Source organism: Gloeophyllum trabeum (genome assembly GCF_000344685.1).
Source record: "Gloeophyllum trabeum ATCC 11539 unplaced genomic scaffold GLOTRscaffold_00005, whole genome shotgun sequence".
Classification (NCBI taxonomy): Eukaryota; Fungi; Basidiomycota; class Agaricomycetes; order Gloeophyllales; family Gloeophyllaceae; genus Gloeophyllum; species Gloeophyllum trabeum.
In genome coordinates this window covers 274,532-289,413 of record NW_006920414.1, presented here as the reverse complement: position 1 = coordinate 289,413, position 14,882 = coordinate 274,532, and the positions used below count along the sequence as shown (strand labels likewise).

At 53.6% G+C, this 14,882-nt stretch overlaps 7 protein-coding genes across 7 annotated transcripts; 5 read left to right on the top strand and 2 right to left on the bottom strand.

Annotated features, from left to right (window-relative positions):
• Positions 1 to 126: 126 nt before the first annotated feature.
• On the top strand, positions 127 to 1,184 carry GLOTRDRAFT_74655 (kinase-like protein; the record flags this gene model as incomplete). Its single annotated transcript, XM_007866725.1, has 2 exons — positions 127 to 250; positions 312 to 1,184. The coding sequence occupies exon 2, from the start codon at positions 495 to 497 to the stop codon at positions 1,182 to 1,184; it is 690 nt and encodes a 229-aa protein (XP_007864916.1). The 5' UTR covers positions 127 to 250; positions 312 to 494.
• Positions 1,185 to 2,277: 1,093 nt separating this feature from the next.
• GLOTRDRAFT_128097 (uncharacterized protein) lies at positions 2,278 to 2,906 on the top strand (the record flags this gene model as incomplete). Its single annotated transcript, XM_007866724.1, has 2 exons — positions 2,278 to 2,353; positions 2,413 to 2,906. The coding sequence occupies 2 exons, from the start codon at positions 2,278 to 2,280 to the stop codon at positions 2,904 to 2,906; spliced, it is 570 nt and encodes a 189-aa protein (XP_007864915.1).
• Positions 2,907 to 3,572: 666 nt separating this feature from the next.
• GLOTRDRAFT_137965 (uncharacterized protein) lies at positions 3,573 to 4,918 on the top strand. Its single transcript, XM_007866723.1, has 2 exons — positions 3,573 to 4,067; positions 4,127 to 4,918. The coding sequence occupies exons 1-2, from the start codon at positions 3,646 to 3,648 to the stop codon at positions 4,392 to 4,394; spliced, it is 690 nt and encodes a 229-aa protein (XP_007864914.1). The 5' UTR covers positions 3,573 to 3,645; the 3' UTR covers positions 4,395 to 4,918.
• A 170-nt stretch (positions 4,919 to 5,088) lies between these two features.
• On the top strand, positions 5,089 to 6,656 carry GLOTRDRAFT_110676 (uncharacterized protein). Its single transcript, XM_007866722.1, has 4 exons — positions 5,089 to 5,371; positions 5,444 to 5,531; positions 5,598 to 5,848; positions 5,904 to 6,656. Exons 1-4 carry the CDS (start codon positions 5,245 to 5,247, stop codon positions 6,107 to 6,109), a joined length of 672 nt encoding a protein of 223 aa, XP_007864913.1. The 5' UTR covers positions 5,089 to 5,244; the 3' UTR covers positions 6,110 to 6,656.
• On the bottom strand, positions 6,425 to 8,487 carry GLOTRDRAFT_120772 (uncharacterized protein; the record flags this gene model as incomplete). The annotated part of the gene is made up of 4 exons (XM_007866721.1): positions 6,425 to 7,480; positions 7,532 to 7,745; positions 7,797 to 8,296; positions 8,368 to 8,487. The coding sequence occupies 4 exons, from the start codon at positions 8,485 to 8,487 to the stop codon at positions 6,425 to 6,427; spliced, it is 1,890 nt and encodes a 629-aa protein (XP_007864912.1).
• A 348-nt stretch (positions 8,488 to 8,835) lies between these two features.
• On the top strand, positions 8,836 to 12,061 carry GLOTRDRAFT_120771 (uncharacterized protein; the record flags this gene model as incomplete). Its single annotated transcript, XM_007866720.1, has 9 exons — positions 8,836 to 8,919; positions 8,973 to 9,041; positions 9,092 to 9,182; positions 9,235 to 9,439; positions 9,503 to 9,852; positions 9,905 to 10,077; positions 10,125 to 10,216; positions 10,270 to 10,426; positions 10,484 to 12,061. 9 exons carry the CDS (start codon positions 8,836 to 8,838, stop codon positions 12,059 to 12,061), a joined length of 2,799 nt encoding a protein of 932 aa, XP_007864911.1.
• Positions 10,938 to 13,819, bottom strand: GLOTRDRAFT_59230 (WD40 repeat-like protein). Its single transcript, XM_007866719.1, has 5 exons — positions 13,275 to 13,819; positions 12,971 to 13,219; positions 12,829 to 12,908; positions 12,568 to 12,770; positions 10,938 to 12,516 (listed from the first exon to the last, which is right to left on the bottom strand). The coding sequence occupies exons 1-5, from the start codon at positions 13,759 to 13,761 to the stop codon at positions 12,129 to 12,131; spliced, it is 1,407 nt and encodes a 468-aa protein (XP_007864910.1). The 5' UTR covers positions 13,762 to 13,819; the 3' UTR covers positions 10,938 to 12,128.
• Between the last annotated feature and the right edge of the window lie 1,063 nt (positions 13,820 to 14,882).

Below are 14,882 nucleotides of genomic sequence, written 5' to 3'. Positions count from 1 at the left end.
GATCAATCAAGAAGACGGGAGTCTTCTTGAACTCGAAGCCCCGCTGGCCCGGCATATGCCGGACCACCAAGCAGGCGACGTTCGAGCAGCAATTCGAATTCGCTCACGTTCATGCCTTAGACCCAGCATGGGTTCATGGATGTTAGTCATCTATCGTATTTTCTTCATCCTTCCCCCCATTTCTCTCATCTAATCATGGTTCAGGAGTTGTGCATCCGGTAAAGATTCTGTTTCAAGAGTGGACTGGCCGGTCAGTCTGTTGCTCTATATGAGTTACTGCACTCATTGAACGAATCTTGTAGGTTTTCCAGGCCCCAAATGAAATACCAGACGATGAAGCACTTGCGCTTATAGAGAATCTGGATTATGAAAAGAACCGTCTGGGAGACTGGTCAGATCCTATCTTCCACCCTAACGCGTGGCGCATCAACTCGGACACTGTCCTGAAAAGAACAATACCGCTCGACTACGTTTCTACATATGAACCATATCTCATGATGCTGGTCTCATCTCAAACGACTATACCGGTCCCCAGGCTACGAAAATACGTCCTCCATGAGAGCGAACTATGGATCTTCATGGAATATATTGAAGGTCGCACTCTCGAAGAAGCCTGGGACACACTCGGTATCACCATGAAGCTTTGGGTTGCGTGGACTCTCAGAGGCTATATACGACAACTTCGACTGATACCAATACCTACGCCACGCGTCCCAGGGCCGACAGATGGCTCGGGCAAACCTCTGCGATGTAAAGGACACTTCTTCCCTGAGATTGGCGCAGGCCCTTTCGCGTCATATGCCGATCTGTCTGCTTGGTACACTCGCAGAGCTGATCGCGCCGTACGCTTGGACTATGAGTGGTCAAAGTATCGAGGCAAGACGCCCTCTCTGTCCCACAGTTCGCTCCATTTCGATGATTCCGAGCCACTCGTCCTTACACATGGCGATATCTCACTCCGGAACATTATACTAGGGAAGGACGGGAGGTTGTGGCTAATCGACTGGGGATGGGCAGGCGTATATCCACAATGGCTTGAATACGGTTCTATGATGATGTACACTGAAAGGAGCGGACTCAAACCGCGGCTGTGGTTCTGGTTGGTACCGTTCATGGCTGGGTGGTATAGGTCACAATACCGTTTCCTTCGCGCGCTGGATCATGCACTCACATTTTATGATTAAACGAGGTTACAAGACAACTCTGTCGCAGATAATTTGCCATGTACTGTCGCATGTTGGTGTTTAGTGATAGTATATTGAGGGCCTTATCCGTTGCGAACCCCCGCATTCTGCGCACGGCTTGCCGGTGAAAAATAGTCCAGGACTCCAGCCACGAGAAACGAGTCAATCTTTGTCGGAGGCGTGGTATGTGTTCTCGCTTCCGTCGTTGACTTAGGTTATAAAAGATACCATGATTGGAATGGTACTTGGGAGCTTATTCCGCAGCTACAGCGGAAGAGGAAGTCCCACCTTCCTGCCATCTCACAGAAGTACGGGGCGTGTGTTACAGGGCGGCCATTTCGGACAATTGAGCGGGGATGTGTGGACGCCACACCGCACATTCATGTCCAAACTGAACACTATCCCTGCATCCGGGTGATATAAGAGAGAGCATTTAGAGGGAACTATCAACCTCTCTGGCAAGTCCTGGACATGAGAAATTCAATTCAGTGGTCGGATACTTGGACGTACGATATTCCCAGGTACCAACAGCCTCGATTATCAAGCTACTCGCCTCAACGCTGGAGAATTTCCGAATCGGATATGTGAGGATCTCGTCTCACGGTGCAGGCGGTGCGTGAATATTCCATGGATGTCAGCAACATAGCGAAGGCATGCATCTATGGTGGGCCTTAATCCAGTAACAAAGCAGTGTTTGTGAAATTTGAGAAACCGCCTGGGCAGTCGTGGCGTCCGACCGGAATGATGGAAGACCGTCGTCCAACACTTCTGAAAGGCACGAGATGATCGCCCATATTCTTCTTCAGGCCGCACTATCAGGAAGGACAAGACCTGGAGCCATATCGAGGCAACAATCTTTTGCAGACCAGCAGACTAGAACAAATAAAGGCACCTGTTGTTCAGAAACTATGAATGTGAGAGGTATCGATGAATGATAGAAGACTTGCCGTCTTACTGCGGTACCACCAAACACGCCACAACTGCTGGCTAGTCGAGAATAAAAGAGGGGGTGAATGGGAATGGAGAACGAAACCCAACATCCCCTCAAACCAGTCCCCCCCCTCCCCCCCAAGACATACAACGCCCCAGCACCATGCAGAGCGCCCTTGGAGGGTTGATGGAAGCTGCTGCTGCGCGGCAGGCAAGGGCCGCGAGCAATCCTGAAAATCGTACGTACTTCAGAGACATATAATAGGCGGGTATTAACGCACGTTGGGTAACCCTGCAGGGGACACAGTTGTCATACAAGTGCCCCAGCACATCCGCGCTAAGGTGGTTAATTCGATGCTATTATTCGGCGCGCCATCGAACAACGTGATACACTGGAGGCTGTTTGGCCAAATTGGCGGCGGACACTCCGTCGAGCTTAACTCCCCAAAGCTCGATTACCATATGAACACGCGTATGTTCATTACGCACCGCACGTACGAATCTTCGGACCGGTCAGATGACAAGTTCGGCGAAAAATTCGCGTTTCAGATGCCCGTCACAGTGGACGAGGTGATCTCGCTCCTGCTCGAGAGGAAGCGGGACCAATACGTCCTGTACGGTACCGGCAGCGGATGTAGGTTTTGGTGTGAGACGGTCATGGCCGATTTTGAGTCGGTCGGGTGGTTCGCACCTGGTACAGTTCAACTCGCGCACCAGTGGCTCGATGGTATTGCTGGCATAGTCGGTCAAGAGAAGATGCCTATGCCCATGGTGAAGGGCACCTTCTTCTGAGACGCATTAGGATCCCCTAATAGCATCTACAGAAGGTGATCCGGTTTGCTACCTCGCTGCAATGATATGTACTTGTGATTTGAAGCGTTTGCCGAGCGGTCGTGTTCTGTAATTTCATACTTCTGTTCCGATTGTGACCATCAGTAGTGTTCGAGTGTATAAAGTGCGGGATTGTCTGAGCCTGTCATACGTCTGTACCGCTCGAACATAGCTTATTAACCGGCCGTGTTGGCATCGATGAGTGTTGCACGCAGGAGACTGCTTTCTGCACGATAATGGTGTTGTCCAAGCACTTTTACCCGCGGCGCTGAGGGCGCGTATGAGCACGGCGCCCAGATACATGATATTCAATTCTCCAGGTATAAGTCGTCAACGCTGCAGAAAAACATACTCGTATGCCTATGGAACTTGCATGGCCACGGGCGATTACTGCGCAGAGTCTTCCGCCGTACTTAGTCCGTGTCGCCGATTCAGATCTGGTATTTACGCGTTGTTTGGCTTTGGTGGCGGCAATGGACCCACAAGTTCAAGTTATTGGAATTCTCCGCGGCAGCGTAGCGTCTTTCTCCTCATCTCTCTGAACTGAGCTCGCCGACGGTAGCGGCTGTAATATCGTTAAAAAATTCCCCCTAATTCTCTGATTGCACGATACACAATGAATACTCTCCGCCTTGACACGGCTTTCACGTTGCGCCCACCGACGCCTGACTTGGATGCACTCCCCTCTAGCCCCTGCGCAATGGCCTACTCGCCAGCCCGCTCCCGTTCCTCATCTCCATCTCCGTCCCCTTCGCCGCTTCCACCGACGCCGTCCTTTTCATTCCCGGCTCCTTCGACTTCGGGCTGCCAACCTCCTCCCCCATCGCCAAATCCTGCACCTAGCACGCCACGCAGACACGTTCGCAAGAGGCGGTCATCCCTTTCGCTCAATGTCTCTTCAATAAACGCGAGCCTGGGCCAGCTGAAGAGTCCCCAGAGGAGCGTGGACATCGCGATGCAGCGACAGAGGCAGCTGCTGGTTAGTATGTCCCCCGGAAGGAGCAGGAGCGCTACGGTAGCCGAGGGTGCTATGGGCAGAATCAAGGAGGAAGGGAGTCCTAGCGGACGAGCTAGAGCGAGTACGCTGTTCGTCCCTGCGAGAGGAGCGATGCCTGTTCTCAGGTGAGCAACATCGCCCCATCTCAGTTCGTTGACGTATCGACTAATGCTGGTTCGCACAGGACTCGACGAAAGCTTCGTCTCCAGCTCGCCCCTGCTCTCCCTCCGCCGAACTCCCCTTTGCCACCCATTCCCTCTCAGCAAGCCCCAGCATCCTTGAATCGTCAACCTTTCGCTCCGTCCTGTTCACCTAATGCTCTACCTGTAGACTCGCCTGTGACACTGGACTCGAACTTTACAGACAAGTTGTTCAGCGCGATGTCCATGTCGCAGAGTCCGATTGAGCAGGAGAGGGCGCAATGGGACATGGAGGCGGAGAATGGAGACTGATTGTCCTGGTCCCAGCCGCAAGTTGAGGTCTTGGAAGTCGCCACAAGGGACTTATCAGCCGTTTCCATTGCCTCCGGCCTTAATGCAAGTCAAAAACGACGGAGGTATGAAAAGTCAAAACCCGCCGGAACGACGATCTACGAAGTCAAAAGTCAAGCTGTCCTGTATCATTTCACTGTGCTCTGCTATCCCTCCGCTCATGTCTCGCTCTCTTCATGCGCCGAATCTGCCCATCTACGACTATCTATTCTGGCATATCCTTTCAGCATTTCCCCGATATTTATCCGAAGGTCCAGTAGCTCTTCCATTACCACTTCCCCCCATCCTGCTCTCTCTCTATCTTGCTATGCTCGCTATCCCTGCACGTCGTTTGTTATGCCAAGGTTCCTCGAAGCAGCCTTACCGCCCATGTTCACCATCATGTACAGAGCTAGCCTCTATAATATTCCGCGGCTGCTGTGCAGTTTGCCTCCATCTGGTTCCTCTTCTCTCTGTGCTCAGGCCGCGATGCGGACACGATAAACATCTCATGGCGAGCTTCCTAACTATTTGAATTGTAGGTCTGTGTGGCGCTGCGAATCGCCCGGTACTGCAGCGCCCCAGCACAGCCCTACCGATACCTCCGAGGCCCGTCCCTCAGACAGCCGCTCAGATTATATTTCCGGCACATCCTCAGCAGATATAGGAAGGGACACGGTCTCGTCGGCGCTGGCTTTCACAACCCGTCGTGGGCGGCATACCGCCCCACGCACATGTGATGTACGTTGGGTAGTGCATCACATCCTGGGGTTCGTATAAAATACCGTTAGCTGAGGGAGCGTTAGTACACCCCCCGCTCCTCAAAGCAGACATGGCCCACCACTTTTGCTGCTGCCTCCCGATCCGCTTCGGCGCGTTCTTGATCTCGTTCGTCCAGTTTGCGCTGAACGCGCTCCTGGCCGTCGCCGTCTGGGTTGTTGTAGCCCATAACAAGTCCCGTGCGTAGACCTTCTCTCATTTTGTCCCTGGGTCTGCATTCGGCATTTATCTTCGCGGACTGGTTGTTTCAGATCATGTGCTGGATACCAACGAGGCGTACCGCGACGCCATCGCCCAAGGCGTCCTCTTCACCTTGACCGGCGTGGTAGCGTTGGCAGCGTACGTTCGATCACTCCTTGCTCCTCGTTGTCCATGCGGAAAGACTGACAGCAACAACCTGCTCAGGTTCATCGGCACGATCCGCAAGAGCGTTTCCTGGATCGCCCCGTACGCCTACGTGATCAGCATTCTCCTCGCGGCCAAGACCATCGTCGCGATCCTGCAAGTGATCCTGTTCCTCCGCGAGCCCGACTCGAAGCTGCTGTCGGAGTGCACCCAGGACAAGAACCAGTCTGAGCAAACGTGCCACGAAGCACTGAAATGGATCAAGGCCCTCTCCATAATTTTGTTCGTCCTGCCCCTCGTCGTGGAGTCTTGTACGTGGAAATCTTCCGCGAGCGCGGTTCGCTCGTTTTGATGTCGCTCGTGCAGACGCCCTGTGGATTATCTACCAGTACGGCGAGAAGCTGGAGGACAAGGAGGAAGAAGCGGCCTGGTCGAAGTCGCAGGCGTACAGTTTGAACAGCGGCCCGTATTCTCAGGTAGGCGGCAGGGGCAGCCAGGACGGCTTGGCGAACGAACCGTACTCCTACCCATACGCCGACCAGGCCCATTCTTTCGGGAACAAGGCGGTGTAAGCTTCGTGGTGGACGCGTACGGCTGTGCTGTGATGCGGATTCATGGGGGTGTCGGACCAACTTCATGATGTATAACGAACCGATATTTTATTTATTTATTCTGGGTTGCATACCAATACAATCGGCGTTCACCTGCGATCTATGAGCATTCGAGATCGGTATTCAAATATCTCGTCGCAAACACTACCAATTTTCAACCGTAAATGTACATAAAATACAAAGCTATGGTATACTCAACCGAGGAGAGTCTATTTCTCGGGTCGTAAGATATCATGTCTTGTATATCCCCCAAAGTTGCCAATTCGTCCGCTCAAATCAAACGTACTCCCAGACCTCCACACGCCCACCGCTTCGTCCCACAATGACCCGGCCACCCTCCTCGTCCAGCGCAAGATTCGTCCACTCATCCGCGCCTCCTCTGCCCCCGGCCGAGGGCACTCCCCCTTCTCCCATCTTTCTACCCACACTAGTATCGCGTATCCCGAAGGTCATAGACGCCGTCTGAGCCGGGGGCACCTGGCGTGTGGCCGCTGCGAACGCGGCCCCTAATGCCGGCTCGGCGGCGGCGGTCGTCGTATTCACACTCTCACCCTCGCTGCCCTGAGCAGGATATGCTTTGCGTTCGTCAAACCCGGACGTCACTACCACCCGCCCCGCGATGCGCTGCCCGAGCTCACTGCTCACGCCCCACGCCTCTGTCTGTGTGTCCAGCCAGAGCGCGGTGCCCCATTCGCCGAGTACCATGTCGCTGGGTGCAAAGAGGCGCACATTGCTCGATATGGAGGAGACGAGCGTGGGCGTCTGGTCTGGGGTCGCAAGGTACGGAAGATCTGTGAGGGGGTTGAATGAGGACGTCGAGAGGGCGTGGGAGGTGGGAAGGTTGGGTTGGTTCATATTGAGGTGGGAAGGTGGGTGATCGGAGAAAACGGGGCTTGCAGACGGGGGTAGAGAAGGTGCGTAGGATGGATTTGGGTACAGGACGAAGTGATGAAGGAGGTTCACGGGCCACGGGAACCAGCTGTCGAACCGCATGAAGAGGTGCATCGGCGTTGGTTCGTACGGGTGTCCGTTTTCATTGGTCTTGGATTTCTGGGACGATGAACACGTTGAAGGCGTGTTCAGTTGCTTACCGTAACGCTTCCTTGCGTCCATCTGGAATGACACGGATACCGAGTCGATCCGCCATTGCCAGCGGTACATTGCTACGGGGTGTAAAACCTGAAAATCCGTGTTTGGGCTGGTAGGGGAGGGAGGAGCGGGAGGAGCTGAGGTAGGACATGGCGGGAGCAGATAAATCTCAAGAGAAACGGTCCGGAAAAGAACTAGGAAACGGGTGTCTTCCAGGAACACGGCACTGACACACACGCCTGGCTGTTAGAAGATACATTAGCTCTCTCGCAAGTGGAGACCGGGACTGTGTACCTGGTGAGTGGTCGGGTCCTGTAACTCGAATATCACTTTTCCGGTGTTCACGTCCCATACTCGCACCGCCTCGGACTCATTGGTACCAACGAGAAGAGACCCGCGGAATATGTGCAGCCGCCTACATCCAGGGAAATGATTGATGTACTTGAACGCATACTCAGGGTTGTCGTTCGTAGGCCCCAAATCCAGGGCATGGATAAACGTTGACGGACTGCTCTTGGGACTCAACAGCTAGTCTCGCTGACGCCAGAGATGCACTCACTGCGCTGCGGCGTCACCTTCGACCTTACATGTAACAGAGAGGACTCCCGGCGCCGTCGGATCGCAATTCACGGCCACGCTGACGATCTCTGTGAACCTGCGAACCGCGACACATTTTGGGCCGCTGTCTGCCTCAAGATCCCAGCACTGGACCGTATATCGTCTTCTGGAGAAGTTTGTGTGTCCGGTGACTGTGAGGAGATAACGGTTGCACCGCCCTGGTAAGAATCTGACCACCGCGCTGCGTAATGTATCCCGTTTTTCCTCCTCCGGTAAAGGAACAATTTCTAGCCGCTTCCTTGTCTCTGGGTGTTGGGATAACCAGTTCTTCCGCAAACGCAGGGCACGGCTTATCATAGCCTCGAGGTCAGAGGCGGAGAGCGAGGATATGTCGCGTGAGTAGAGGCCCGGCATTGGAATGTTCATGGGGAGCACTTCCGCCAGTAGGACGTTCAGCCATACTGCGTGCAGGCGGGTAAGGGACTGAAGATGTTTGGAAGTCTAAGGTGAAAGAGTAATTAGGATTGAGAGGGGATTGGAACTTGACTATGTCCGACCGAATCAATACTAACCTTCCTTAGAGATATAACATCTTTCACGGAGAGGTAGGACAATATGTGCAGAAGAATATCGATGGGCAAGGTTGGAAAGGACAGCTCAGTTTCATGTCCGTCCTCGTAATCAAGTTGCATATTGGATTCTCAAGACAGCGTACGTGGCCTCCTTGACTTTCAAGCGATCGCTATGGTCTGGAATAGTCTCAACGAAAACGCGTGCCTCTAGCTGAATGTTTACCGTAAACCGTGAGGGTGGCCGGTTGATGTATAGGCCTCTAGCACGGGCAAAAGGAGCCTTCTGGATGTCAATTTTATGATAGCAGAAGATGTTTCCCCAGTGTGTGTTAAGCGTTTAATAATGTGAACAACGACGACAACGCTGAAGGGTGTAAGTCATAGCGGTGGCAGTGGCAGTAAGCATGAAAGGCGATTTCGAAGCCACAGCGCGGTCTCCGGCTTGCCGCTTCATAGACTGCTACCATCATGCACACCAGCAAGCTGAAACGGAAGCTGAACGATCTGGGCGTGAATGCGTCGAGCTCGAAGGCGACGGAGAACTTCTGCCTGGTACGTTGATTTGGGATTCGCAACTAATACAGGCACCCTGATGACAGCCTTAGATCGGGACACCGCTCCCACCGCTCGAGAAACGAGATGCTGGAGAGTTCGTGCCGCTATGGAAGCAGGAGGTGTGTTAATTCTTTTCGTATAAACCATCTGCGATACGATTCTTTGGCAGGTGAGGGACGAGAAAGGGCGGAGGCGGCTCCATGGCGCCTTCACGGGAGGCTTTTCCGCTGGTTACTTCAACTCTGTCGGTTCGAAAGAAGGTGCGTTGAGATGCTTTTACTGTACTCGACTACCCGCTAACTGCATGACAAGGATGGGCGCCCTCCACCTTCGTCTCTTCCCGTTCCGAGCGTGCGAAGCAAAAGCAGGCCCGCCCAGAAGACTACATGGACGAAGAGGACCTCGCCGAGCTGCGCGAGAGCCGCAAGCTCGTTGACGAGAACGACGAAATGGATTTGGTCGGAGGGACTCAAGCGGAGCTACGCCGGCGCGCGGGCGCTGGCGAGGTGGAGAAAGAGTACGCATAGCCCTAATATCCTATCGATGTTCCTTTGTCACTGGGTGACTCCACCTGCTGCAGCTCAATAGCTTCCAAGCTGGAGGAGGCGTTGCTGCCCCCGCCGAAGGACTCCGTCGGCGCCAAGATACTCAGGAAGATGGGCTGGCGCCCGGGGCAAGGCGTCGGCCCCCGGGTAACCTGGCGTCAGAGGAAGATGCAGGAAATTCAGTTAGCAGGTGCGGACGCTTCGGAGTTGAAAGAAGACGAGGAGGATGAGGAGGCGAAGAAGCACATGTATCCGGCCAGAGATACGCCCCTGCTCCTCCCGCCCAGGAAGGAGGATACGCATGGACTAGGCTATACAGCTGGACTTAAACTCGGCGAGATTGTCAGCGGTCAGGATGAGGGGCGACAGGGACCAAGGCTATCAGGTATTTCTTCGCGGTAGTATCAGCGGACGGGTGACTCAAATCACTGCACTAGCCGGCTTCGGTTTGGGCGCACTTAACGAGGCTGAAGACGATGATATCGACGTCTACGATACGGATATGAGGAGCGGCCGGTCTCACATGGCATTTGATATCGTCGATGAAGATGAGGGCAGACCTTCAGCCTCGAGGAGCTCGCGACAAGCCACAGCTGGTAAAGCGCGCTCGGTACGCTGTTTCCTGACACGACTGAAGGACACTCAATCATGTTCTAGCAGACTACCCAGACAAGCCAAACATTCCGTGACGGCTCACTAGTCATTCCCGGGTTCGTGGTCGTCGACGAGCCATTAGTGGAAGACCGATGGTGATTGTTGGGCATCATCTTGTGGTTATTCTTCATTGACGATTTGTTCTCAGGTATCCTATACCAGACGTGCCGAAGGGGTGGAAACCTGATCCCCGACGTGTGTGGCAGAAAGATAAAGAGAACATGGAGAAGGCTCAGCAGGAGGCTCAAGCGTTGCCGAAGCCAACGACTCACCAACAGTGGAAGACGGGCGTCACCCCTGAACAGGTTCGTGCATCAGGTACAGTCTACTCATGACGAATGCGGCTCACATTACTGTTATAGCGAGGAGCTGTCCTCGGAGAGACGCCTATACGAGCTGCACCTCGTTCAGTCTTCGAATACCTGTCTCAGAAAGACCGAGAAAGGCTCAAGAACATATCCACGAACCTCTCGAAACCGGATAGAGTTCCGAAGGCTGAACCTATCGTAGAGCCTCCACCGCCGTCTTCGAGCGTACCTCGCGTAGATCCCCGTGTAGCTAAAGCAGCTCTACAAGGTTTCCAGCCTTTCACTTCCGATCCTGTCAAACAATCTCGATACGCCACATTCTTGAAGGCCCAAGCCGACCCAGACGCTCCCCTTCCCCAGCTCACGCCTCTCCCAGGACAGAGAGCAGAAGATTTCCAAAAGGAACTACAGGACTACGCGAAGGCTGCGGTAGTCTTCAAGCCGTTATCCGCCGCCATGGCGGGGCGGTTCACGTCAGCCTCAGTCGTAGAGACAGGGCCGCAGATCAGCGAGGGGCTATACACTCCCGCGTTTGAGCCCGAGAAGACAGAAGAAGAAAAGGCAGAAGAGAAGAAAGCGGAAGAGGAGAAAGAAGAGAGTCCTAAAGCCCATGCGGCGCGTCTAGGTATGTACGGGTCTATGACGCGCGAAGTCACCCCATGGCATCCAGCCAGGCTGCTCTGCAAGCGCTTCGGCGTCAAGGAGCCCAATCCTGAGCCCCTCGAGCCCGAAGCTGGGCCGTCCTCGCCTGCGGCAGGGACGGGTGCCAACAAATGGACGCCCGAGGCTGCCTTAGCGGATGCTTCCGGATTTACGGCTGGTAGTACCTCGGCAACGGATCAAGACGGCGCATTTGTACCACCAGCTGCTGCTGCTGGATACATGTCCTTCAACGATGCCCAAAGTCAAAGCACGGGTGGAATCAAGAGTCTCGATAATGTTGGGCTGGGAGAGGACGAGACCCAAGGAGCGGATGTATTGACATATGAGCGGCCTCCAATGGATGTGTTCAAGGCAATCTTTGCCAGTGATGACGAAGAGAGTGACGGAGAGGAGGGGAAGGACGACACGAATGAGAAGATGGACGTCGACAGACAAGGCCCATTGACCACAGACGGTACTGTGGCTCTAGTGAAGACGGAGAAAGCAGTAGTACCCTCTCATCTGGCTGGAGCGCCTAACACGACGGCGTATGCTCCCTCTGCAACTGGCGTCAAAGAGGAAATTGACCTGGCTACGTTTAAGCCTACCTTCGTTCCCCGGTCTGAACGTGATACGAAGAAGACGAAGACGAAAGAGAAGGACAAGAAGGAGAAAAAGAAGAAAACCAAGACACTTGTTTCCTTTGAAGTGGAGGAAGACGGAGGATACGACGTGGCGTTACCTCCCAAGGAAGATAGTAAGAAGCGGGATAAGGACAAGGATAGGGCTAGGAAGAAAAAGCGGAAAGAACATGACGAGGATGAAGGGAAGGAGGACGATGACAGCATGTGGGTGGAAGCTCCTCCTCCTGAGGTGGTCAAGACACTGGGGGCCATTGCTTCGGCTTCGTCTGCTCCGGAACCGAATGACATGACAGGCGGTGAAACGAGTCCTCCACGAGGACGGAAGAGGGCAATTGATTTTATGTAGCACCTCCCTCGTGTACATTACTCTTGCCATTAATCGCGGACCGTACCACGGCAGTGTATCATACTTTTTAGTCCTCTTCTACCTCACTTGCAGAGCCTTCCTCTTCCTCTTCCTCCATCTCCTCCTGCGGCGCCCATTCTTCCTCCTCATCACTGACTTGCTCCTCCGCTTCGCTACCTTCCTCCTCACACCGACTTCTCTTCCCGATATCTGGCACACTTTTGATGTCGCCTTCTCCCAGGGCCATACAAGTCAGCCGAGTACCCTTAGTGTCGTATTCTGCAACAGGCTGGATAACTGTGACATTATCCCTGTTCAACGATGCTTGGGATAAGGACGATTGGAGGTCGTAAACGAGAACCTTCCCATCTGAGGACACCGTGCCGGCTATCGTCGTCGTCCGTCTTCCAGACGACGGTGGAAGGGATATACGAATGGTATCCACTGCCTTTACCCTGGAAAGGACATGACGGTTTGAATGAAGATAGAAAATATAACGAGCATACCGATTGGCGTGTCCAACCATTTCGGCGACGATCGCGGGTATCTGCTTGTCCGAAGCCGATGCGATGTCGTACAGCGAGACTTTCTTGTCTTCAGCCCCGACTAACAGGAATTCCCTTTCTTCATCGCCTTGCACGGGGATCTTGCAGAATTTAACATCCTGCACTCGCGAGGGATGCGTGATACTACAAAGCAGCGACATATCCTACGCGGGCAGTGTCAGATCCGAGGACCCAGCAGACAGATGAGGGATACGGACATACAGTTGCGTAGACGTCTATAGTGTTCTGTACCTGCACAATAAACATGGTGCCATCCGAAGACCATCTCACGATTTCACCCTCTTCAAACCGTTGTCATTCCATTAGGTCTTGAATACGTATACAGTACGACGATTTTGCTTACCTTTGCCGAGTTTCACACTGGCGCTGCCTTTGCCGCGCATGAGATCCCACATTCGCAGCGTTCTATCCTTACCAACACTCAGCGCAACCTTCCCCGACGGGTGCGCGGCAAACGAGTTCACTCGGCCTTTATGCCCTTTCAGTGTCCGTAACACGGCCCAATCTCTTGTGTGGAACAGAGATAACATCCCGTCTTCGGATGCAGACATGAGATGCGAGCGGGATGGGAACGTGAGCTGAGTTATCGAGCCTAGCTTCCGCTAGTCAGGTTACAGTCGATGCGTATAAGTTTGCGAGATACTCACCTTCATGGTGCATCAAACCCCCAATCTCTTTCCGCCTCCTCAGGTCCCATACTTTTATGATTTCGTCCGCACTACCCGTAGCCAGCCACTTTCCCCCTTCTGGCGAGATGGAAACCGCCTTGACACATGAGACGTGCGCAGGGAATGCGAATATCGGTTTGAGCTCATATTTCAGAGCACCCTCGGACTCATCGAAGTGACTTGATCCCTCCAAGCCGTAGAGCAGTTTTTCGTACGATCCCGCAACCAGGACGAATACAGACGAGAGAGGACGGTCTTTCAAAAAGCCCTTCGACGTGTTGATTGCCTTCTCCTTCCCTTTAACTGAGGTTTTGGTTGGCGGTAGCTCTGACTTTGCCGGACTTTGGGTACCAGCGCGTTTCTTGTTCTTTTTTGTATCCGTCCGGAGAGCGTGTGCTGCGGTCTTTTGTTTCTTCGTAGGCCTTACGTCGGTATGTCGCGATGTCCTCTTCATGTTCGAAGACATTCTCAGGAGAAAAGGAGCGAGCTTAGGATTGCCTTCGGGAGGTATAGACGAAAACAAGTTCCTGTGGCTGAAGCCACCCGTTACATCGGTCCATCGTTCTTCCGCGCCTGAGTGACTGGCCACTGCTGAACCTTACCCTGCGTGACCTATGTAACACTCCTCTTCTTGCTAACCTATGTGACCGCGGAAATTCCCGCTACCTTGGGGAGCGGGTCTTGCGACCAAGTGTGTTCGCACTTTCTCCGCCATTTTTGCAAGATCGGTCAAAGATCTGACCGGCAGTAAAGCTCTTATGTCAGTTTTCTCAGGCTAAGCCCTCCTTCGTATATCGCTGGTAGTCAACGTCGTAGCTTTCACTAGTATTGATCGTCTACGGCGTCTTGCGATGAGCGCTCCTGCAGTGTTCTCTCTGTCTCTGGTCGGCTCGTACTTTGGTGTCCCGGCTGCCATCTTGGTGGACTCAAGCATCGATAGTTCATGTGTCCGCGCCGGCTTTATACAGGAACACAACCTCCCGTGTACGTGGTCGACTTCTGGCAGCTCTATGGCTCCTCTCGTTGTGATGCACGGTACTGTTGTTGTACCCGCGTGCAACGGCTGGTTCCACTCGACGTTCCCTGTACTGGTCCACACCCATGTTCGCGCCGACATTGTCCTGGGCCGCGACTGGCTGGATGCGTGTCGTCCCTCCATCGGAGCTGGTTATTTACTCCCGTCCGAAGATAACTCGCATCGACTGCCGGCGGGACATATATGGGGTACGTTGCGTGATCTACCCGTTGCTGCGATGAATGCTTAATTGACCTGATTATAGTTCCGGCACCGCAAAGCATTCCATCAGCGGTGTCAAATGAACGTGCGGATAACGGTACCCATGCAGGTGTGATATTTATCCCCTATGCCTTCTGTTAGGTGTTATTGATTTTTTACTCTAGCTTGTGCCTCGCCTGGAACGCATGCTGTGGCACCCGATCAGAGCAGTTTTAACGGCAACTTTGGCAGTGACAGTGCGTCAACATCTTCCTCATGCTTGCCTGATATCAGTATTGCTACAAACACAATATTGAACTCCTCCCTGATCCTTTGGTCCCGAGATAAGCTGGGAGCCTATCTTAGCAGCT